Raw genomic sequence first — 25,808 nt, 5'->3', positions numbered from 1 at the left:
CTCTGAAAGAGGGCAGAAAAAAATATCAAAGTAACTACATAATTTAGCCTGTCTGGCTGACATCTACTGAGAAACACAATGATAGTGTAAATCACAGAGGAGGGAGAAGGATTACACTCCAAAGGGGCATAAATGAAAAAGTGGGATGAACTCAGGGAAGAAGGCGGCACAGGATGAGCATCACAAAACATTTCTTAACAGCAATACAATATAAAGTAGAATATATTTTCCCACAGAAAGAGAAGTTATTTAAGGCTAAATTTGATAAAGCAGTGGAAAGCACAGCAAAGAAAGCATTTCAGAATTTCTTCATCAGCATTAAGGTTAGAAGTGTTTAGAAGTGTCATTTGTGGTTGATGCAACTATTACACACTGAGCTATTTAAGCATTACCAGTAATTTTAATCTCCTATTTGTTATTCTTTTGCCTATAACACAAAATTATCCTTTTAATTCTGGACTTTTATAGTATCTTTTATGTCAAGCATTTCGAAGGAATTTACCAACATATGGCCACTAAGAGCATCTTTCAAAATCCATACAGTGTATAACACTGCCTTTCGTTGATCCAGAAGCTATCCTATGACTGCTGAACTGTCCAGCTGCACTATCATGTAACACAATGCCCATGAAGTCCTCTGGAGGACTTAAGCACCACAGGAAATTAGAAAGTGGCCAAGAAGGAAAACAAATAAAATTGTGGCCAAGAAGGAAAACAAAACTCAGTGTTTCTTTTAGTGTGATGCTTGCAGCACAAGAGATCATGAACCAGGAAAGGTTTAGGAACAGTGGTAAAACAGATGTTCCCTTAGAAGACCAAGTATTGCAACAGGAAATGCACTACTGGTTGCATTTTGGTTTTCCTATTATCACTGTTCTTACAATCTTACTTTAAACAATACACAACATTCTGCAATTCAGTTTAGAAAGAGATGGGCTAACTCACAAAAAGCTGAGAGAAGAGTTTTGTCACCATTATTTTCTTCCCTCTGAACTTCCAGGTAGAATTTTTTTAAATGCACAAAGAATTTGGAAGTATAGCTGAATTTGAAATACGGAAGCTTCTACTTTTAAATAAAAATGATCTTTTCTACCAGGCAACCAATGAAATACAATTTATTTAAATAGCAGAGTCAGTCAAGGCCTCCTTTTGATACTGTGGCAATCTTAATTCACCATACAGAACAGTTTGTTACATTTGTTAAATGTTAATGTTTGTTACATTTGTTACATGTTAAATAACCATTTGTTACATTTGTCACTGAAATCCCAAAATTCTTGTGATTTATAATCCTTCTTTAAAAGGTCCTACTCTACACTGTGTAGGATCTCACTGTGAACGACCCTACCAACCAACAACTAAGACAAGAAACACCACACCTCTGTTGCATGGAAAAAATAGCATGTTTTCACAAACTGAAAAACAAATACTAGAAGAGATTATAATATCACATAACTATCAATTATCGTTCTGATCCCCAAAGAAAAATAATGGAAACCAACAGCAGCATACCAGGAAAGCGCTGAAAGTTTTTAGTGCCATGTCATGAAGCTGAAATAATGCACCACAGGGAACAATTCACCAACAGACAACAAGACATTGAATATGTCCCAGAGAGTAGAACAGCTCTTCTTTTCCACTCCAGTCCGCAGGCCCTGCAGGTACTTCATCCAAATTCCTCCCTCCCTCCCTCCCCTCTTTTAGAAGCTACACAATTAAATATTCCAGGTACTGATACCATCATACCCTCTCAAAGCGCTTATTTATCTCAAGAGATGCAGAAAAGCAAGGCACATACCACGTTCCTTCCCAGACCAAAGGCTGAAAGCAAAGACTTCTGTACAAATGAACACCCACCCTAAATCCGAGTGTAGTTTTCCCCTCAGGAGTGAGGAGGCAGTTAATGAAGTGGTTGCTGCTGCTTCCCCATACAGAGCTCCAGTGTCACAGGACATGCAGTGGTCATTTGGGCTGTGCCTTTCCTTTGAACGCCCTGCAGGCTTGCAGTGGTGCACATAAACAAAGGCCAGCAGAACCACCAGTATCCCAGCCACAGCACTGTCCACTTCCTGAAGAATGATACAACTTCTGGGACCATAACCCATCATTTCCAAGGAAACACAACAACAAATACAGAAGAAAGTCATTAATTTTTCTAGTTAACAGTGCCAACCCAACTGCACAAAGGTGACTCCTTTCTGACAAAAATTGATCTTCCCTCCTTCCCTCCTTGAATGTATTAAAGGTTAAGCTAGAAAAAGGAGACAAGAGGAAAGACTTTTCTCCTTTGATAAATTTACTTTGCATTTGATCATCCACTGTATGGGCTTACTGCTTATTCTAAATATAGGATGTTTCTAGGTTTTTTCAAGAAAAAACAGGGTTACCTTAAAAAAAAATTAAAAAATAAAATTCACAAAAACTGTTAGGGAGTTTCAGGAACAGGATTAGCATCTGAGGCTATCTAAAAATGATTTCTGATTACTTTTCAAATATTAAATTAATACCGTTCTTGTAAACAAAATTTGCTGAATGCTTTCATCCCAATTACACCCTCATCTTTTAGAGCTGAGGATTGTACCATGAAAACTTTTATTTGCAACAATACCTGAGGGCTGTTGTAAAATTAGATGGAACAACTGCCACACTCATCCACAGTATGGTATCACATAAATTTGCTAACTCTCAAACCTAAGTTTGGCTGTTATGTGACAGCCCCATATCGTTTTAAGCTGTCTGAAGCCCACCCTCATAAAAAAGGGCAGGGTGGCCACTGCTGCTTTCAGAGAAGATAATTTTGTAGACACAAAGCCAGAGTTCTGCTGTAACATGTATTATGACTGGTGCTGCCCAGCCACCAACAGCTGCAAAGATGGGGAGCACCGGCAGCCCAGATGGGCTCTGCTTCTGGCATGGCAATCTGCTTTAACAACATGGCTTGGGCTGCAAGGAGAATCTGGTTGGTCCCACTGGCAAATGAAAGGCATGCTTCCTTTGTATTTCTCTATGTGGGTGTCCTGAATGCCAAGACCTAACCCAAAACACACTGGTTTGTAACTTATAAGGGAAGACCTCAGAAGCATGATGCTTATCCCAGTACTGCAGCTGCATATGTTTTTCTACATTTCCTGTAATATTTATAGTTTGGGATAAACTAGAAAAAAGAGATAAAGAAAATATCCAGGAAATTTTCTACATACGGAAACTCTCAATTTCCAAAAGCCTAAAAGGGTTGCTAAAACACAGCATATCTGTGAAGGTAAATTTGAAATAAATTCATGTGTCTATACTAATTACATCCAAAAGCACAGAACTATTTTAGTTCTTTGCAATGAATTGTAAATTGCATCAGATGTACAACTGATGATAATACTCAAATGCATATGCAATAAAACATGAGTTAAATTAGAAGTGAGAATTGAAGCACTTTTGCCAGAGACATGTAGAATATCTACACGGCAGTTGTTTTAAATACCTACTATATAAATAACAAGCTGTGAAAAAAGTAGGAACCCTGTCATGATACCTGAAAGGAGGTTCTAGTAGTGGGGACTAATTTCTTCTGTGTGACTGCAACAAGAGGACCAGAGGAAAGGGCCTTAAACTAAGACAGGGGAGATTCAGATTAGATATTAGGGGGAAAAAAATACACTGTTAGGGTGGTCAAGCATTGGAATAGGTTACCCAGGGAGATGGTGGAGTTACCATCCCTGGAGGTGGGCAAGAGTCTCCTGGATGTGCCTCTGGGTGAGATGGTTAAGGGGTTACAGTAGCAGTGCTGGGTGGACAGCTGCACTGGAGACTAAAGGTCTCTTCCAACTTTAATGATTCTATGACTAAATAAATGGCTGATAAACTTCAAAAACCAGTATTAAATACAGCTACAGCATAATACCTGCAAGTTACAAAGTTAAGTTTATTCTGCAGTGGCAAAAATTTCAGCAAAGGAAGACTTCTGGTTTAAATAACAGAAATCATCTTAGAAACAGATATTGAGAGAGGAACAATTCAAACATCACTGTAACAAAACAGGCCCTGGTACACTAGCACAGATGTACAATGACTGCAATTGTCTATAGTGATTTCAGAGAATCACAGAATGTTGGGGTTGGAAGGCACCTCTGAAGATCATGTAGTACAACCCTCCTAACAGGTGACACAGGAATGTATCCAGGTGGGTTTTCATTGTCTCCAGAGAGTGGGACTCCACAAGCTCCCTGCACAGCATGTTCCATTTTTCTGCTCGCCTTAATGTAAAGTTGTTTCTCATACTGAGGTGAAACTTCTGGTTTCTAGTTTATGGCCACTGCTCCTCGTCCTTTTGCTGGGCATCACTGGACAGGCTAGCCTCTTGTAATCCACCTGTGATATACTTAGATGCATTAATGAGATCCCCTCTCAGTCCTCTGCTCTCCAGACTAAACACGCCCAGCACCCGCAGTCTGTCCTCATGAAGACCGATGCTCCGGACTCTAAATTATCTTCGTGGCCTCTGGGGGATCCTCTCCAGTATGAATTCTGACTGCGAATGTATACAGCGATTCCGAGGCAACCCCTTGCACACATCACTTGTTGCTCCTTTCCAGCCCCGACATCCATTCCCCCAGCCAGCACCCACCTCCCCTTGCGGCACACCAAGCACGGGGCGCGCACACCGCGCTGCTGCGCTGGCCGAGTATCTGAGCGCTGCTTTCGCTTTCCCCGTCGCTCGGGCCTCCCCTCCCCGCCCTCGGGCCCTCCACAGCCGCACGGCCGAGCCCGGCAGGCACCCCCGGGCAGTCGCGCCTTGGGATCCCTGCCGGAGCTACGGGCAGGCCCGACCCGGCGGGACCCGGGAACCGACCCCGAGCGCCCCGAGCCCACCGCCCGCGGGCCTTCCCCGGTCGGGGACCCGCTCTTGCCCGCCCCGCCCGCGCCGTGCGCCGGGCCCGGCCGAGCCGCGGCCGCCGCCGCTCCGCGCCGCCACTCACCGCCGGCCCTGCGGCTCCGCTCCGCCGCGGCTGCGCCCGGCGCGGGCGGCGGGAGGGCGGGGAAAAGGGGCCTCAACGCGGGAGGAGCGGCTCGGTGTCGGCAACATGGCAGCGTCCAGCCGTGCCCAGGTGCTGCGGCTGTACCGCGCCCTGCTGCGGGAGAGCCAGCGCTTCAGCAGCTACAACTACAGGTGCGGGGAAGGGCTCCGGGGGCGGCGGGCGCGGGGCACGCCGCCGGGGTTGGGGCAGCGGCGCAGGGAGCTGCGGCCTCGGGAGGAGCCGAGCCGTGCCCTGGAGCGACAGCGGGACCGGTACTGGGCCTGGGCCCGGTACCGGAGCCGGGCCCGGCTCAGAGCGCAGGGAATGGGCAGCCCCCGGACCCTCTGTACTGCCGCAAAAGCACCAGCGTATGGGTGTTAGGAAGAAGGGACAGGACAGGTTGTCCCAAGTACTTGTGCTGGGAGTGGACTCCTCAATGCAAGAAGGACAAGGAGCTGCTGGAGAGGGTCCAGTGGAGGGCCACAAAGATGAGGAAGGGTCTGGAGCATCTCTCTTCTGAGGAGACACTGGGAGCTGGGCCTGCTTAGTCTGGAGAAGGGAAAGACTAAGAGGAGAGCTCATTAATACGTGTGAATGTCTCGGGGGTGGGTGTCATGGGGATAATGCCCGACTCTTCGGTGGTGCCTGGCAACAGGATGAGGAGCAAAGGCCACAAGCTAAAGCACAAGAAGTTTCACTTCAACATGATGAAGAACTTATTAACAATGAGGATGGTGGAGCACTGGAACAGTCTGCCCATGGAGGTCGTGGAGTCTCTCTGGAGGCATTAAAAACCCACGTGGATGTGGTCCTGTGTCACCTGCTCAAGGTGACCCTCCCTTGTCAGGGGCTTGGCCTAGATGATCACCAGAAATCCATTCCAATCCTAATGATTTTGTGATTTTGTAATTTTGTGAACCTGATATAGCTCATGTCTGCTCTGTGTGTTGCCCATTCCCTGGCAGAGGAGAGCTGGGGTCAGGCTATTGCCAAAACTTGGCACCATGTGCTGTGTCCACGCTCAGGGTGCAATGAGGAATCAGAGTTCACTCTTCTGACCGAACAGGATACCAGGCTGCCTGCCTGCCTTCTCTGGCTGTGGGTGAAAGGCATGCACATTTTTTTTTTGGCAAAAGTTAGGTGTAGGCCTGGTCACCTTTAGCTATCTGCTGTGTTCACAGGAGGTGCTGCTTACCCACACTGACAGAATTGCATTGCCCAATGGTAGTTCGTTTACTTTAGCACTCAGCTGGACCACGGGAAGGGAGGGATATGTGAGCTACCTGTGCTGTGAATCATCTCTCAGGCAAGAACTGGGAACAGAAGCCTTTAAACTTGCATAATTGTGGTGAGCTCTTTGCTCTGCAAGGCACAAGTATTCTACAAACCTCAGGTGTGAGGGAGTGCCCCGAGAAGAAGGACTGTGGGGCTGAAAATGAGCTGGTGCTAATGAACATTTATTGCTGACTCCATGCAGCAATGTGTGTTTGTAACACGTTCTGTTGCTTTCTCCTGCTGGTTGCTGTCCTGAGTGTCCCTGGTTACCCTTGTTCTGGCCAACAAAGACAGGATTGTAATCATGGAGATGGCTTGAGATGCGCTGTTGGTGAACAGCTGAATGAAGCTTGTGTCTGGGCCACGGCGTGTTTTCAGCAATGGGTTTGTGCTTTGGGGTGAACAGTGAGGAAGTGAAGTCCACAGCAAATTGTAAAGGATAGAAATTATATGGTGTGCTTACCATGAAGATCTGGTTTTTTTGACACCATGTCACAGTGCAAGTTGCATCTTTCCTTAAAGGACAGATCTCTGGTTCTGATGGGGCTATCCTTAGATACTATAAAATCAGAAACTGTCTAAAACCTTATGCTGTATACACGTTTGTGAGTATGAAAAGCCATAGCAGTTTCCAGCAAGAAATGTTCGGCAGCTGTTACATTTAGAGGTCTGCTTCGACCAATACAGTTCTGCCTCAGTGTTTACACCACACCCATAGGTAAAAAGGACACCCCATTGGCATCTTGCCTGCCAAGATAAGCAGCCCTGCCGTGTCCTCAGGGCTGCTGTAATGTGATACAGCAGTTCATGGAGTTAACCCAAGGACTTTGTGTAAAGAACCAACTTGCAGCAAAGTAGAAGGTATTACAGATTATTACTATTGAATCGTGACTTCAGCTAGACAACATCTGAATAGTTTATTACTGCAAATTGTGTATTTGTTAGAGTATGTCTGGAGTACGATCAGCTAATTAGTGTCTCTTTATTTGTTTGCTGTGTTTTTTCTCCTAATTTGGTTGCTCTGGTTTAACTTAGCAGGCAGCTAAACACCACTCAAGTGCTTGCTTGCTCCCCCCTACCCCCTGGGATGGGGGAGAGAACTCGGGGTGGGGGTGGAGGGGAAGTAAAATTTGTGGGTTTAGATTAAGACTTTTTAACAGAACAGAAAAGGCATGCATAATAATAATAATAATTAAAATATACAAAACAAGTGATGCACAGTACAGTTGCTGCCAACTGATGCCCAGCCAGTTCCTGAGCAGCAGCCCGCAGCCTACTTGCAGGTGGGTTGATGTGAGAAGCTGAAAACTTCCTGACTTAGTGTAAACCCTGCTTGCTAAGATATTGTCAACATCACTCTCACCCTAAATCCAAAACACAGCACTGTACCAGCTACTAGAAACAAAATTAATTTTACTTCCCAGACAAAACCAGACACATGTACGTGTAGATGGTGATAGAAAATTCAATTTTTTTATGTCTCTCTGAGTAAATATATTCCTTATGTCATCTTGTCGCCCCAGATTTTCTTCTGCTACCCAATAGAACTTATGTGGTAACCATGAAGAATATAATTCGTGTCTTAAAGTAACTGAGGTCACCACTGGCAGCCTTCAGAATAACACAGGAGCATCTCCAGTGTCCTGTAGTAAATGTCACAGAGTGTTTGGACACCCAGAAGTGTAGGCCAGGTTTTAACAGCAGGGAGAGGGAATTTGGTAGACTGTAAGTAATTTCATGCCTGCCCTTCTGCCCTATTACCCAAGCAGACAGTCTGAGCATGGGCGAGTGATTTGTACTAGAGGAAAATCAATATGCAGAGAGGCAAGACATTAGGTTTTGTGTCAAAGAGCTGTTTTTTAACAAGTGTACTATTTTCTTCTGTGTGGTTGACAAAAAGTAGAACCTCTGATGGTTTATAATAAGTTGGATTATAGTCTCAACTAAATGGATTTAAGTGATATTTCTAAATATCATTAGTGATTTAAATAATGGCATGTTGTGACTGATTTGGGTACAGAATACAAAAGAATTTATAAACTTATGAAAGCCATTAAAACACATCTGCTTGCAAATGAAGATAATCAAAACTTTAAAATTTCTTGTTTGTTTAATGTGACTGAAGCTCAGTGCTCTTAACACACGGGAGTCTATTGGAAGGGAGGTCTCTCCAGGGCAGTGCAGAACTGGAGCAGGTCTTCCCTGAGAGAGTTTGTCATCTGCATTTTTGAAGGCTTTCATAATAGGTTTAGCCAAAGAGCATCATGGCTAACATCACCTTGTTGCATGCAGATGTCAAGTATGACATTGACCTGGAAAAGCTCCAGAGTCTAGCTGACCAAGTTAGTATGATTTTCAGATCCCTAGCCTTCCTGACCCTATAAAGGTACTAACAATGGGTAATAAGTTCAGGGTAACATCATAGGACATGCTTCCAGCTCATCTGCTTTCTGTTTCTTTAATTTCTTGTAGTTATGTGCAGTGTCAGAAGGTTTGAGCCTCTCTGTTGGAATTTTAATGCAAATAATTTTTTTATGTTTTTTAATGTCTTGATTTATTGCAATTTTTTTTTCAGTTATCCATTATGTTCTCTTTTAAGTGGTGGAAATTGTATTTTTATTTATAGATACATTTCTTTCTCATCTCTCTAAATTGCATTTTAATGGAATTTGGTTTTTCTTTTAGAATGTGCACTATTATTTGACTAATAAAGCTACCCAGAATATAAAAGAATCAGGGAAGAAAAGTTGTCAAAACAAATTTGTTGATTTGTTTTGCATTGGAAACAAGTTAACGGAATGCATGCAGTTTCATCTGAGACATGTCCTTCAAGATTTTAAAACTGGTAAATCTGATTTTTGTAAATGACTGCTAACCTAGGAACAAAACTGAGCAAAATAATTTGCACTGGTCTTTTTCAGTGCCAGTTGCTTTTCCTACTTTGACTGACACAGTTGTTGATGTGATTTTAGGGAGTCATGGAACACAGAACCATAAAACAGTCTCAAGATTGCTGCCCCTTTTTCTTGTGGGGACTCCATTTACCAGACGTCTGCTAGGAATATAATACCACAGAGAGAAAGGAGTCTAGGAGGTTACTGGAGTGTGTGGAAGATAAATTCCTAATGCAGCTGGTGAGGGAACCAAGGAGGGAAGGTGCCCCAATGGAACTGTGGTTTGCCCAGAGAAAAGGACTGTTGTGTGATGAGAAAATTGGAGGATGCTTTGGGCACGGTGGTCCTGAAATGATAGAGTTATCAAATTCTCACAGAAGTAAGGAGGGGGATCAGCACCTTGGACTTCCAAAGGGCAGATTTGGGCCTGTTTAGGAGACCTGTTGGGAGAGTTGCTAGGGAGACAGTCCTGGAGGATAGTGGTTTCTAGGAAGGCTGGACATTCTTTAGGACGGAAATCTTCAAGGCACAGGAGCAGGCTGTCCGCATGTGCTGGAAGAGCCAGCAGGGAAGAAAACCAGCCTGGCTGAGCAGAGAACTTTGGAGGGAACCCAGGGGAGGAAAAAAAAAAAAAAAAGCAGAATAGAGTTCTTGACCTGGAGGTAAGGGCAGACTATGCCAGAGGACTCCATGGATGTCATGAGGTTATGCAGAGAGAAAATTAGAAGAGCCAAACCCCAGCTGGAACTTTATCTGGCTACTGCCATAAAAGAAAATTTAAAATGTTTCTACAGATATATCAGCAACAAAAGAAGGGCTAAGGAGAATCTCTGTCCTTTGTTGGTTGCAGAAGTAAACATAGTGACAAAGGATAAGGGAAAGGCCAAGGTGTTTACTGCCCACTTTGTCTCGGTCTTGATAGTGAGACTTCTCTTAATACTCAGTTCCACAATAGAAAGTTTTGTATACCCAGTTTCTTTCATGAGAGCACCTGGATTCTTGCACAAGTATAGGCTAAGTTGACCCATATTTGCATGATGACCTGTTCTTCAAAGGGACATAAAGCTGTTAAGAACTCTTTTGAGGACATAACTCACACCAAATAAAATTTTATAAAAAACCACTCTTCTAGAGTAACGAATTTCTTTCTCTTACTCACAGAATACCTTATTTGTTCACAGTAATGGAAAAATCCTACTTTGCTTTTAGTCCCTTGTCTGTAGAATCCTGTCAGTGTTTCTTTTTGCACTTTCATCACTTAAGTGTTTTAACAGCCATGTTAAAATTTTACGTATGACAGTTATCCAAGCTGAATAAGACTTTTTCTCACTGGATAACCTAATGAAGCTTGTGATTGACAAGGTCTGCCAGCAGATTGTTTATGTTTCTGTGTGTTAGGGAGGAAAAATGTCTAAATGGTGATTAAACAAAAAAAAAAAGTTCAAGACAATAAAGAGAAGAGAGAGGCATGGTTTTCTGAACAAAATGATAGTTTGCAGCTGAGATAAGAAATGCAGGAAAAAAAAAAATTGTCTGTTCTGTCCAGCAAAGATGTCTTACTTCTTTGTAGGTGTAGGGTGACAGAATTGCAGTTTAGAGTATCTATTTTTCCCCATCTGTGCAAAGAAGGTAGATAACTTATTTTTTCTTCTCTGTAAGAAATTGCTGACTGTATTCGGAGTGATAACAAACTTTAAGATTTTTTGAGATTAGTTTCCCATTTACTGTGTGGTGTGGTCTTCTCTGTCATCTACTTGGAAAGTATGGAAAAGTCAAGGCTGCAAGCAGCTACAGTTCTCCAGAGTCCAGGGGTGGTTTCCATTTTACACTGGTGCAGGCACTTGTTTTGTCCTGGAACTGCACGACCCAGTCACAAGCAAACGGGCACTGCACATTTTCACATCATTTTGTGGAGCAGTCACACAGATTTGTGACTGGCCTTACTAATACCTCATTTTGGGGAGAGTTCTATTTAGGCTATTATTTCAGTGACCACATGCCATTTTGCCATTGTATTATTTTAAGCTTTTTTCTATGTATTGCCTTATTCTGTCAGAATCACATATGCTTGAATAGAGATGTCAATATTTTAAGAGCATTTTAAGTATAAGAGTATTTTAATGGAAATTATATGCTGTTTTTGGAAAATCTACAGGTATAAGAACATCGGTTTGGATTAGGGTCTGACAGTATCCAAGTATTTCCATTTGACTTCAGTATTGTATATGTATAAAATATTTTGGAAAGACAACCAAAGCACTCTATTTCAAAAATATCAAAACATAGCCATTAATTACCTTCATAACATATTTCTCTGAAATTTTACAATGAATGTAAACAGTTCTATCAAATACTTTGATTTCTTAATAGTAACATTACCCAACTGAAAATCATAGCATCAAAATTCTGTTGATCTTGTTCATTAGGAGTTGTTATCTTTGCTTTAATAGTTCAACAGTGATTGTAATTTTCCAAATACCTTCACTTTACCCTTGTAAAGTTACACTCTTCCTGAACAATTAATGATGTCTGTGCATCAGGTGTGCTGTCATTTTACTGTTTTGTTTGTTTGGTTTTTTTTTTTTTTGGGGGGGGGTTGTTTGTTTTGGTTTTGGTGGTTTTGAATTTTTGGGGTTTTTTTTTGTTTTTTGGGGTTTTTTTGCAGAGCAGTATTTTGAACAGTAGTAACTTGGAGGGAGGGTTTGGAGAGCATACAGAGTTCTGGAAAATTAAATTTAATATTTGGAAGACAAATGGATGGGGGCTTCCTCAAAAGACTGATCTACTGTTTTGGCTATTTTATTTTAGTAAAGGCACCCAAAATGAGTAAATCTGCTGTGGCTGCTTGTTATTCTTTGTATAGCACAGAAGAACAGGGATATATTTCCTTTTAAATGAGATTTAATTACCAGTGGTGTTTGTTTGAGAACTAAGAGAGTAATAGAAAAAATACTGCCTCTGGCAGTGGCTCATACCCATACACATATGCTTATGATTTCTGGTAAATGAAAAGCACTTTGTAAAATAGCTGTAGTATTAAAATGTATTTAAATGCTGCCCCAGCTAACCTTCTCCTTTCCTTAGTTCCACTGTCTTCATTTCTATGCTGTCCATGATGAAAAGATTCTGACCACCTAACATCCAGATGATTCAAGACACAGTAGACACAGGCTATTGGGACACACAAGTCTTGGGAAAAGCTGTTGCTTAGATACTTCCTTTTTTTAACTTTTTAAAATAAATAGCAATCAGTTGAATCTCATTATAGCTTCTAAAGACGCCTATGCACAAAGTAAATATTACGTGAGTGTACGCGTGTATGAATGTATTGGTATCAAGAAGTCTAGAACTCACTTCTGTGCAATCCCACTAACCTTTTTGCAAAATCCCTATTTAAAGCAAGCCGTGAATCCACTGTGGAGACTAGACAGTATATGATAGGTGTGTTAGTCTTATTAGAAAATAATGACCATCAACAGGTCTTGACAATCCTTCTCAGTCTGCTTGTCTGGCATATCGTGGTTTGGAACCATTAAAGACCAGTTTCTGAATCCTTAGCTTGTTTAAAAGTACTATTGTCTTATTTTTACTGCCAGAGTAAGTGTGTTTCTGAAAAAGAAAAAGTTAAAATATTTCCCTGAGACTGTAATTCATTCTAGTATATTCTTAGTAATCACTAGTCTTTTGTGGTAGTGAAGCTTTTATAATTAAACTTCTGTAACTTTTGGTGCCTATGAAAATAATTAATTGTATTCCAAAAGTTTCGTTTTTACAGAGTTGTCTCTGTCTTGCACAGAGTGCGATTTCTGCTAACTAGGATTTGCTTGCAGGATACACATGACATTGTTGTTTGGTAGTGTTTATTTACAGGCATTATATATTTCCCCAACAAACATGGAGATTATCACAATACTCACTTGTAGTCACACACAGATGCAAACATCCATTTAGTGTTTGCCTAAGCAGGAGGGAGAAATGTGTGCGCAGATTTCCACAGAGCCTTGGTGTTGGAGAAAATTGTTTTATCTTGTCAGGGTTACACATTGTGTGAATGGTAAATTTCTGCAGACTATGTTAGAAAAGAAATTAAAGAGCCAAATGTGGCTGGGGTTGATGGGTGGGGTGTGGTTCAGAGCCATCATTTATTTGTATTGTTAGTCACAGTTAAAAACGGGGAACTAAAAGTGGAAGGGGCCAGGTACAAACCATCACATTTCATAAAGTCTTGGATTGAATCATTAATAGAAGTCTTTGTGAAACAATAGTTCATTCATCCATCCATCTATCCAAATATACTCAGGTTTTTTGTTAATTTAAATAACATCAGACTTCCTCCTTCTCAGGAAAATGTTTTAAAGTCAATACAGCTCAAATGAAATGCATAACACAGGCCTTGAAGCTTATAGCTTGAATTGTACTGACAATGTCAAATTGAACTGTATTGTGTTGCCATGAAACTGACCTGCTACTAAGTTTCAGAAAACATCTGAAACTTTTGACTCATCTAACATATCACAGCATTTTTCTAGTACAATAAGTTAGCAAATAGGTTTTCAAATTAATGGTCTTTGTATGTTAACTAGTTTTGAAGGGAGAAACATTGATTGATCTAAGTAGTTTATCACTGGCCAAAATAAATTAGATGTCTCACTCAAAATGTTTTTTACCCTGATCTGACTAATTTACAGTATGAAAATAAATGTTCGAGTGTTTTGTTTACACAACAATAATAAGTAATGCATTTCATGTAGAACGCTAAATAGGCTTCTTGATTTCCAGAGCTGTTGAGTGCATTTTTTACTACATTTAATTTATTATTTTCAGTTCATCATTTATACCCAAAATTGCTGCCCATTATTTGCAGATTTTGCATGGAAATACAGATATTTATCAAACTGCTGGTGGCACTCTCACAGTCACTTCCAAAAGCAAGGGTAGCATGGGATGAAGATAGTCCCATAACTTACAGGAATATAGGGTTGGACATACAAGTATACTGGTCATATATCTGTACAAAACTCCTTGTTCTGTTTACTAGTGGCAGTGCTTACTGACCTGCATGGACTTTAAGGCTTGGTGCTGGGCTTTTATTTCCCAGCATTTTTTGAAACCCTTGAAGGAGAAATTCTCTATCAGTGCAAGTTATTGCTGCCATTAGCTGGAAACTTTGTGCTTCTGCAACTTGTGTTGGTAATTTGTTGGAAGGTCATGTCTCATGTGAAAGGGAAGGTAATCTGCCCTGGTCACAAAATGTTATGCTAAAAATCTTATGAAAAATAGATCACTCCTAGTACCTCTTTTCCTCTCCTAATATCTCCTGCAGTAACCGTAGCTGGGACTTGTCTGAGTTACTGAGTTTTAAGCCAGATGTTACTTCTACATTTAGAATAAATGTTATCTGAGAAGAAATGCTTGCAGCCAGCAGCCATGTGCTTATGGGAGGAAAAGAAACTGGTGTTTTATGTTTTCTTTTTCCTTGCTTGCAGACAGAGGACAGAAAGTGACTATTTTTCTGTAACTTTTAATTAGCTATTGAGAGTATTTGGGAGTTTTTGTAGCTCATTTTTGGCTTGAAATCCAGAATATTTTTTTTATACTTAAATGTACGAATCTGAACCTAGTCTTATTAAATGGAATGTGTAGAGATATAGAAATATAATATGGTAATCCTTTTTCATGCATAGTGTAAGACTCCTCGAGAGTGTTAAGAGGTTGACTGCAAGACACTTTAAAAATTACTGACCTTAGCGTAGCTTCACCTCTAAATTTTAATGTGTATATTTAACGTACTTGGGCTTGCCTAAATTAAAAGGTGTTTGTCAATGCTTCTCTTCTTTAAAAGGAAAATTGACTGCTCTCTTTGTCTTCCTAAATGCTTCTGATCTCCTTTTCTGTTATAGTAGTTAAACTGTTTAATATCTGTCAGCAGGTTTATTGAATGACTTTGTTCACTGGACAGAGTTTTAAATTTAATCTCATTTTTCTGTCTGATATTAAAGTATATCTTGTCAGATCAAAGTATTGCATCAAATGCTGGGATCTACAGTTTGGACAATAGGAGTGTATGCAGCACAGTTTTAGAGGTGGAGCTCATACATGGCCCAAAATAAACATTTTAGCTAGTAGCTGCTCTTTGCTTCATGTTTGGCAGATAGTTAATCTATTCTATGGGGTTTTTTTAGAGTAACTGTAGGAAAAATAGTAGGAAAAAGCATATAACCCTTTTTTCTTTTTTTCTTTCTTTCTTTAACGTGAAGTTAGCTTTGAACAATGTTGTGTTACTTCACTTAGGTTTTAGTATTGCTTTCATTCATGTTTTACTTTTGGACTTCAGAGAAATGCATAGGATCTATGGGTCCTGAGGAGCTGTATTTACTTTACTGGAGCTAGTGGAGGCCTTGGGTATGTCTTATCTGATCACCATCATGCCCCAAAGAGAAAGAGCTTTTGACATATTTTTCCATAACTGGTCTGCCAAGGGTCTGGCTTTTTTAAGTACTCCCTTCTGCTGGTAGCACCTGGGAGGTGAGAGTTGTGGAGTGCAAAAAGTCGGGGTGGGCAGCTGTGGCACATTATGCCTGGTGCACAGGGGTGCTGCATTATTTATGGAATAAAGATCAGCTGTGCCTACCTGAAAACCTCAAATCTGTCTCACTGCGTGGTGCATCAGTTATTCAGCTTTATCGAGCAGAATATTCTTTCTCCTTCAATCCTTGACTCTGTTCACCATGGGTCCTACTGCTCTTTCTTCGTGTGAGAAGCTGCATCTGGTTTCCTGTGGAGGATGAAGTGACACCCAGAGTTTGTTTCCTTTGCATTTCTGGGTTACTGGCCAACTCGGGATGGAGATTTTATCCTCTTTTTCTTTAGTCCTGATGTAATCATCCATAAAGTATGTGAAAACTTCCATATCCTGTAGCTAATTAAATAAAAGGGATACAGAAGTAAATATCTAGTTCACTTGACTTTCTCTACCTTAAGGAGTGTTCACAGTGTACAAATTAACCTGCATTTCTCTTTTTCTGAGCCTTTGGTAATAATCATAGTAGTCTGGATCTGAACTTCCTGAAATATTACATGCATTGTCTAAAGGCATATATTTACAATCCAAAATGTCTGAAAACAATATTCATCACTCTGTTGTATGCACAAAGTAGGATTCTGATTTTATTGCAAATTCCAAATTGACTTTTTTTAGGCTATAGATTTGACTAATAGGCTTTGCATATATTAGAATTTTATGTGCTACTAAGTTATTTCAAATATCCACCATTGTTGTCAAAATTGATGTTGTAAATTTGCTAAACTAAGCATGCAGTACTTTCCTATAAATGAGGGAAGGTCATTGAGCCAAATGGTGGTAGGAAGTCCAGTGGGGGATGTTTGTCATTACTGACTGAGTTATAAGGAACAAAGATTTTTGGCTAAGCAGTAAAGCTGACAGAAATTGATGAGAGAATAAATTTTGGATAGCAACTTCAATATTTGAAATCCTGTAACTTTTAGTGTGTTGTATATAAACAGAGCAGGTGGTATGTTACTTCATGTGGATTGTTTAATTAAATGTATTTGTGGTTTATCCTTGCCTTTGTCATGAGATAACTGAATCCTATCTAATTTACATACAATTTCTTCCATTTGGACCTATGATGTTTACATCCTCTGTCTCAGAAATCTCATGTTTACTTGAGCAAAAATCAGGGGTAAAGTTAACTGTCTTTATTGCTAGAATCCAAAGATCACTTTTGCAAAGTAAAACTTTGTTAGGAGTCTCTTCAGTATACTAAAATTTACTAGTCTGTCAAAATGACTAACAAACCTTTACCTCAGATGACCTTCAGAGAACGAGAAGTCTTTTGTTAAGTCAAAATACCTCATTTACAACTGTTTACTGTTAACATATATCTGATACTTGATCCATTTTCTCTTCTAAGGAACTGGCATAATTTCCATATTAAAATAATATGTGTTCTGTAACTAGGTATTTACTTTCAGAAATAATGCTGTGCTTCAAAATGTCCTATCAAAATCTTATCATCATCCAGACCAACCATACTGCAGTCCAAGCAGTTAGAATATCCCAAGGCTTTATGTCCCGCTTCTTAATTAAAATAGCCTTAGCAACTATTGCTTCATCAAAGGCAAATCATTTTCCACTGTCAGATGTGAAATACTTGCATCCAGAAAGGCTGATTAGCACCCAGTGCTTCCCTAAACAAAATCACCAAGAGGTGCATTATGTTTAGCCCTTTTCAGGGTACCCAAGTCACAGGGTCACAGAATCTGGAGAATTGGCAGGGGCACACAAGAATCATGAAGTCCATCTACTCGCTCTGCACAGGACCATCCCTAAGACTCACACCATGTGCTGAAGGGCATTGTCCAAACCCTTCTTGAGTTCTTTTGGGCTTGGTGTTGTGACCACTGCCTTGGGGAGCCTATTCCACTGCCCTGTTGTAAATGCAGGCAAACCCGATGGGAAGAGATGAGGATGTCTGGCTCAGTTGAGAAGGCTGAATGATTTCTTTATTATAACTATGCTAAAACACATTAATATACTATTTAAAGGAATATACTAAAAACTACAAACTTACTTGTTCTATTATCTCTAACTCACACAACTCCTGACCCTCTTGAGAATCCAGACACAGGTGGATTGGATTGGCCATCAGGCTCAAATAATCCTCACCAGAATCCAATCAAGCAATCACCCCAGGTAAACAATTCTCCAAACATATTCCACATGAGAAAAACAAGGAGCAGAAATAGAAATTGTTTTCTGTTTCTGTCTCTCTGTGCACCTCTATGAAAAATCCTGAGAGAGAGAGAGAAACATGCTGCCACAGTGCCCAACCACCCTCTAGGGGAAAAACATTTTTCTAATATCCAATAAAATCTCCCCTGACAGCTCCAGGCCATTCCCTTGGGTCCTGTCACTGGTCACCACAGGGAAGAGAAGAGTGCCTGCCCCTCCTCTTCCCCTCTTGAGGAAGCTGTAACTGCAATGAGGTCTCACCTCAGCCTGCTCTTCTCCAGGCTGAACAGACCAAGTGACCTCAGGCACTCCTCATACGGCTTCTCCTCAAGACCCTTCACCATCTTTGTAGCTTTTTACCTTTCTTATCTTGTGGTGACTAAAACTGCACACGATATTCAAGGCGACGCCATACCAGTGCAGGGAGAACCTCTAGCCATGCTGGAAAGAGAAATGTTGGTCACAGCATTGGACTAAATCTAATCTTTCCAGAAAAATATTGTAGTGGCTATACACAGCAGGCCAGGCCTTTTTTATGAACTGTTCCGAAACAGCAGCACAGCAAATGGAGTAGTATATATCTGTCTCAAAAGGAAGAGAGAAACCAACCTTGTCAGGTTTAGAACTTCATTTCAAGGCATTCCCTGCCTGGTAATTGGACTGCTGAGCTATCCCGGTGTCCCGGTTGAAGAGCAGCTGGCAAGGGCTTGGCAGTGAAAGCTCAGCAGAGAGCTATTACTCATTTCAGGCCATCAGGACCCTTTTCATCTGTTGCAAATTCAGGTTATAGTTCCTTGCCTGGTGCCTCGTTAAGTGAACAACTTGTGCAGTTGGGTCCTTCACTGATAACCCTCTTTTTTAGCCTCTTCTGCGATATAACATTTAAATTGGAACTCCAATTAAGATTAAAAGAATGCTTTCATTTGGACATCTTTACTTTTTTCTTTTAACCCTGACCTCCCGAAAAGCACTCCCTTCTGCAGAGATTTCTTACACTTAGAATTTAGCCAATAACTGTTTTTATTTTAGAAATATAGCCACAAAAATGTATGTTTCAATGAACTGCAAAAATAATCATAGTTAACTATGAATAGAACTGATAGTGTTCTGGAAAGAAGAAAGTCTTTGGGAACAGAGCTGTGTGCCCTAGTAGCAAGGAAGGCCAAGAGTATCTTCAGATGTATTAAGAGTTGCTCAGCCAGCAGATTGACAGGCGGGAGATCACGTCTGGGCTTCGCCATCCAGTCTTGCCCTCTTCAGTCCCCCAGCAGGACAGGCACAGACAAGCCTGTAGGCAGCTCAGCAGGAGCTACCAAGGGGGCTGAAGCACTTGTGCTGTGAGCAAAGGCTGAGGGAGCTGGTTCAGCCTGGAGAAGAAACAACACTGAGGGACCCTGAAAGCAGCTAGTACCTCAAGGTATCCAGAGGGGCCTGGTAGGAGAAAAACTGATAGCAGATGTAAAGTGCAGGAAGAGAGGCTCTTCAGACTGATTTTGAGGAAGGTTTTTTCCCTACAAGGGCAATCAAGCAATTGAGCTTGTTTTCAGAGCAAGGTGGTCTGGTCAATGTCCTCTTTTCAAGACTTGACAAAGACGTGATCAATCTGATCTGACACCATCACTGAACCTCCTTTCAGCAGGAGGTGGAACTAGAGAACTCCTAGACTCATTTCCAATGTGAATGATTCTGTGATCCTGTTGACCAGGTGGTCATCCATGCTCTCTGCTTTGAAATGGGTACAGTCACAAACTGATGAAAAGATATAGTCAGAAAAAAGAAGTTCTCCTTTTCTGAAAACATTTTTGAGTTTAGGTTGAAAAAAGAAAATTAAAGGAAACTTATGGAAAAAGTTCAAGTTTTTATTAGACATTTTGACGTCTGGGATGCAAAATAGCAAAATTTGCTTTAGAAATAAGCTCCAAATGCTTGTATCTGATCATACAGCATGTATTATATGCATGCGGTTTACAGTCACCCTCTCTCAAATATTAGTTTCTAATGTTCATCAGTCTTTATTCCTATTCTCTGTTCTTTTAGGTAAATCATCTCTCATAAATTGTCTCTAGTGCTGTTCTATTCTGGACATATTTCTTAGCAATTGCATTGGAATTCATGTTTTGTATGTTAGCAGAAAAACCAAGTGGTGACTGGTAGGTTTATTTCTGTAGGCTTTTTGTGAAGACTGTCTAGTGACTGTGCTTCGTTAGAAAATTCAAGGAAATAATACTCTTTTTTATCAGTTTACCAGTAGTCTAATCTGTATTCTTCTTTACTCTTATTTCCTCCTTTCCCAGCATGCAGCCACCACCCTGACTCCCCCAAAGAAATCCTGGTTGCAAGAATAGGCTTTGCTTTGAATTTTAGAAATCAGGCAGATGTAGTTGTTGTTGTTGTGCTGTAACTTGAAGTGGCAGTGATGAAAGTGTGCCTAGTGATGGAGTTTGAGGAACAACTTGTTGATAAAATGTTGTGTTCACATCCCTCTGTTGGTCATGGGTTTAATTAGACCAGTCATAACTACTTCCCTGGGAGGTACTTACCTCTCAGTCTCAACCATACAACTGTGGGTAAGTGTTTTGTTTTTTTTCATGTTAGATGGTAATTACATGCAGGTTTTGTTTCACCTTAATTGGTGTCTTTTAATGACACATTTATAGAGGGAAAAATATTGTAAATACACATATGTACATACACATATATATGGAAATACACAAATACACTTCTATACATCTACATAAGCATTCCCTCAGAAGTAATACTGTACATGAAGACGTCTTCACTAATACTGATGAAACTTTACTGTGAGCTAAAATTATTTTTCTGCAGATGATTAAAAAACTTTCTCTTTTAAATGAAATGTAATGCTGAAAATTTAGTTGGGCAGATCTCATCTAGTGCACATTTTGCTAGTAGTAATGGGAAATTCTGAAAATTCATCCTGTTGCTACCATAAGTTAATAGATGTTAGTTGGAAGGCAGCAGTGGTAAGAAAATATAGTTCAGTTAAAGCAAGCAGACCTTTTATGAAAAGGGTCCCTCACTTGATGTAATGCTACTGTATTGTAAATTAACATCTCACTTTTATACATTGTGCTCTTAAATAAAAGCATCATATACTTCATTCCAGAGCTGTTAACCCTGGTGGGCTCCCTAGAACTTGGCTACTTCTCGCTTGCCTTAATTTATTGAATATAACTGAAGCTAATAAGAAAAAATGCATTTTACTCTAGACCTTTTTTGAAAGCCTTGATTATGAATATTCTAACCTGGTGGCCCCTTCCCTTGTGTTTTGCTTGCATAGATTGTGTACCACAACTGTCTGTCTTCTTCTGTGTTCATGTGCATGCTCAATGGCCAGCAACTTGTAATAGCCATTGTGTTCTGCAGTGTGATGCCTGTGACTATTATGTGACCTATTAATATGTTGCTCTTGTTGACAGGCACAAAGCCAAGATGTCAACATGTTTGTAAAGATGTCTTGGAAAGATGACTTAAACCTTTAGCGTGTTGTGATACTGGTGAATGCAAAGTGGTGGTGAGAAAAACATTGCTTGGCCAGGTTTATTTTGAAAGCTCGGAACTGTGTACTTAAGCAAGTATGTTTGTGTGATGTTTCAGCTTCTTTTCATTTAGCAGAGTATAAAGATTTTTTTTTTTTTTTGGTCAGGTGTGACATAAGTAAACTTTATTTATTTTGAAATAAAATATATAAGTCCCCAAGCAGTTATTATTTTCTGAAGTACCTGGCTTGTGATTTCACTTTTCATTAATAGTTTTTGTTTCAGACTTTGCTTCTTGTAGACTTAATTTTCATGAGGACACATTAGGCTTTTGATTGTGCTTCAGGGAAGAAAAGAGAGTATTGGGCCAAAGACTGCTTTCTCTTTAGTTTTTACTATTATTTGGCAGCACTGTAATCTCATAACATTAGCAGGCAATGCCCAGTGCCTTAGAGTCTGTGGTAATGTTCTGGCCCTGTCCTTCTTCTCGTGTTAACACCCAACCCCTCCTGCTTTCTGCCGATGTGCATCTATTGCTTTGTGTCGCCATCCACCTGCAGTGGCTTTGGTCTGCAGCCGTCGCACCGAGACTACTGCCCATCGAGGACATTATTTTCATTTAAGTGGGAATTAATTGTGTGACAGATGCACGTAAGTAGGAATCACAAGAGATGTTTTGAGTGTGCATATGTATGAGAGTGCTGAGTGAATATAACAACTGTACACTCTTGCTTGGGTCCTGCTGTCACCAGTCACTGGAGAAGTCTTTGCAGAAGATAAAGTCAAAGGTGTTTTCTATTCAAATTTCAGCGCACTTGCATGATAAAAACAAAATGCCTTGTTGCATCTTTCAGTCATTTTTCAATATCTGTTTTCAAAAAATAGGTGAGAAAAATAATGAATTGTGAAATGTACTTTAAGCCTTAATTTAAATGATGTTTCCTAATGAATACTGCTGCATTAGGAGCTAGGGTTTTCCCACAGTCTATAGGAGCTGTACTGTATCCAAAACTGCTTTCTTATTCTGTTTCTCTGGAGAGTTAGCTTGGTACCTTCTCACTGAAAGGTCCCCTTTGTTTGTGTCACTTGCTTGGCCTTTCTAATGGGATCAACTGCAAACTCTATCCATCAAAATCAGTACTGCTGTATTACCCACTCCTCAGTGATGTTGCTTATCCAATTCCATGGAGAGCTGATGAAGCTCACTAATCTGCAAAAAGAGCCCAAAACAACTAAAAATGAAGTTAACTCTTGTAATAAGTTTGCCTTCTGTCAATTTCCCAAGTTGACAGAACTGGCTCATCTGAGGCCGAATATTAGACTGACTGCGCTGGTCTAAAAGGGAGAGAGGGAGGGTTTGTGTCTGCCAGGGTGGTGAAATTGCAATGGTTCCTCTTCACATTGGCTTAAACTTGTTGCAGTTCCTTTGTGCCCCTTTGGGTAAATAATCATCCATAAGGTACAGCCATCACTTCATTTGCCAGTCTTCTTTTCAGCTCTTACACTGTATGCAGATAGTGCTTGTTTTAGGATAATGTAAAGTTTTATGAAGAAAACCACGTATTCGCTGCTACTGGCATTTCTAGGTGTGCCTTCAAATGTCACAGGTTTGGGTTTGGTGTGTTATACTCATTGAACTGAAAATAAACTCCATTAGAGCAGCTGATCAGCAGACTAGTCTGTTCATCAGCCAGACGATCTCTGGAGCAGTGCTCTGTAAAGAAACCCCAACAGATATATGTCTGAATGAACAGATTATCCTCAAACATGTGTTGCTTACACACACTACTGTACTTTCAGAAGGGCTTAGTTTTTCATAGACTTGAAGCAATATTGCATTTCTTATGGTAGTTTTAGCTTTTAATTCATTCTCAGTTCAAAAACTGTTGAAATATAGAGAGTGTTGAGGTGCTGAATTGATACTGTTCACAACTGTTGTTGCATATAAAAAGAAAAAAACACACACACATACAAAACCAACCAAACAAAAAAGCCTTCCAGTTTGTTTATATCTTGACTTAACACTTTTTACATAATTCTAGAGAATTTGAATATCGGTAAAATATTTCCCTGACACCTCTCATTGGGGAAGAAAGGATATTTTATAGTCATCATAGTAGTGGGTTTGAGCTTTGAATTGAGCTCATCCTTGTTTGAAGTGATACATTAAATCTCAGTGTAACTTTGGTGAAGAATAGTGCAAGGCTATAGAGCTAGTCTTTGAAGTGTGTTTAGAGATATATGGATTTAGCTGTAGAATTGTGTTAAAGCCTATGTAGAGTAACTTCCTTTGGATGTTACAACTCATGAAGTTTAAAAAATTAGAAGGTAAAAAAACTAGAAGGTCATAAACAGTGCAACTTTGTGATTATAGATAAAAATTGGTCTGTTTTCTATGTACATATCTTTTCTTTCTCAACAGTTGTTGGGTGTAATTAGAGGAAGAGAGAGAAAATGGAACAATTGAGACATCATATGTACAAAACAAAACAAAAAACCACCTCCAGTCTGTAGGTGTTATACTGAACAAGAATTTGGTTTTGTCCCATCTATCTTTTTTATGTAGATAGCATTTATTCATTTGTATTGCATTTTAGCTCTAAACTGTAATTAGAGCTAGGCAGTAGACATAAGATTTGTCAGCAGAAAAAAGTAGAAAGTATTCAAGTAAAAAGTAAGGGCAAATAGAACAATAGTCAATGTATTAACGCTTGGCTAGAATAACTCCCTAAGTTATAGAAAAGTGTATCTAGCAAGATATTAGGAAGTTCTAAGCTTAATAATGGAGCTCTGTGCATTGTATCTTAAGGCTTACAAGCAGGTATTGTACTAAAAATAAGCGAGCATTGTTTTAACCAAAGGTACGTGTGCTTATAGCGGTTGGATAGAATTACTGTCAATATGCTTTTGCTTTGTGTGATTAGTCAAAAAGCTTTTAAAGCAAGTTGTAACATTAGGTTCTTTGTCTGCTGCCTAAGATGTGAACTGCTGGCGTCTTCCCATTGTCATAACCATGTAATGAGACTGATGCTAAAAAATAAACAGCTCGAGATGTGTTCCTCAGCAATCCCGTCCTGTTCATGATTTGTACATAGTCCCCTAGCCAACAACAGAAAGACTTGTAACCACTAATAGATACATGCTGTTGTTGTTTTTTCTTTTAAGCTAAATATATATATGTTTGTTGTTGCTTCTCTTAGAAACCTGTCCTTTCTTTCAAAAAATATTACATGTTTTGCACAGTTTAGCCCTACATATGTATATGGGGTGATTTGAAATCTCTCCATTATCAAGGAACAGAATTACACTATATATTAATGGTTTGGGGTTGTTTCTTTTCTAGAAGAAATAATCAGCTTCCCCTTCATGTCTTGCTAGGACAACAGCTGCAGATGAGATTGAGCTTCCATATTTAATACATTCTATTAACTTCACAGATCCAAACACACACTGGCTCGTTCCCTCACGCACCCCAGTGTCACATTAGAGGTGAGCAGGCCCTAATTAAAAGCACGCACCATCTGCCGGAGTGCGGTGGCAGAGTGGCACTCCACAGCCATCCTGATTCTTAGGATTGAAATGCATTATTTATGAGCTCAGAGACAAAATATGCTGCTTGGCTGGTGAAAGCTGCATAGGGAGCTGGATAGCACCATCTAATGGAATGGAGTGTTGCTGGCTAGTCATCTTTCCTCTTCTTCCTCTCTCCTCAGTCTCCTCCCCCAAATGATTTTATTTTTCAGTCTTGTCATTGGATTTTCTGTGATAGCATTTCAGACAATTTTGTCTCTCATGTTCCACTTTTATACAAGATTGGAAAGTGTTGTTGAAATATTAAACTAATTGGGGGGGAGTTTTTTGCAGCCTTTTGTTTCCTTCCAGTGCCACACACAGGGTTTTACTTTCTGTAGCAAAAGTGATGCTGATGTGATATGGTGGTACAGAGGAACACAAGGAAGACAGATGAGCAAGATCAGTTTACTGCATTTCTCCAGTTCCTCTCAAGGACGCATGTAATGGAAGTTTCCACTTCTCTGTCTGAAAATTTTATTTTCATCTGGAAATTGGCCCTGACTTGGGGGGGAGGGAAGGCAGTATGACAGTACACTACAGACTGTGTGAACGTTCTTTACTGTGTTGAAAAGAAAGGGCAGGATTTGGGGAACGCTACAGCTTTGGACCTTCCTCTCTGGAAGCAGAGATCGTAACCTCTTCCAGCTTGCAGAAATCACGTTCTGTTATTGCTTCTTAGTGAGGAAATAGATGAGGAGGTGTTGGACCGAGGGTTGAAATAGACCTTGTCAGGAGAGGAAAAGGGTGACAGAGAAGGAGCTCTTTTTGTGTCAATTGGTCCATCAATCTACCTTTGTTGACT

The 25,808-nt window shown here is 40.2% G+C and overlaps 2 protein-coding genes across 7 annotated transcripts in view; one reads left to right on the top strand and one right to left on the bottom strand.

Annotated features, from left to right (window-relative positions):
• Nucleotides 1-5,141, bottom strand: part of FARS2 (phenylalanyl-tRNA synthetase 2, mitochondrial) — a 232,483-nt gene extending 227,342 nt beyond the window's left edge. For 2 of the 6 annotated variants that reach the window (XM_041714570.2, XM_072924102.1), the window contains exon 1: nucleotides 4,971-5,110. The gene's annotated coding sequence lies outside the window, so the exon portion shown is untranslated. Of the gene's footprint in view, nucleotides 1-4,970 lie in introns of all 6 variants that reach the window. The other 4 variants (XM_041714574.2, XM_072924103.1, XM_072924104.1 and 1 more) reach the window with 4 other exon arrangements.
• LYRM4 (LYR motif containing 4) overlaps nucleotides 5,059-25,808 on the top strand; it is an 84,811-nt gene continuing 64,061 nt past the window's right edge. The window contains 1 exon segment of the mRNA NM_001198887.1: nucleotides 5,059-5,161. Coding sequence (NP_001185816.1) covers nucleotides 5,076-5,161 — 86 coding nt within the window. The 5' untranslated portion in view covers nucleotides 5,059-5,075.

The sequence above is a fragment of the Taeniopygia guttata genome, chromosome 2, assembly GCF_048771995.1.
Source record: "Taeniopygia guttata chromosome 2, bTaeGut7.mat, whole genome shotgun sequence".
Taxonomy (NCBI): Eukaryota; Metazoa; Chordata; class Aves; order Passeriformes; family Estrildidae; genus Taeniopygia; species Taeniopygia guttata.
Note: the sequence above shows the minus strand (reverse complement) of the source record. Positions and strands in the feature narration are given on the sequence as shown.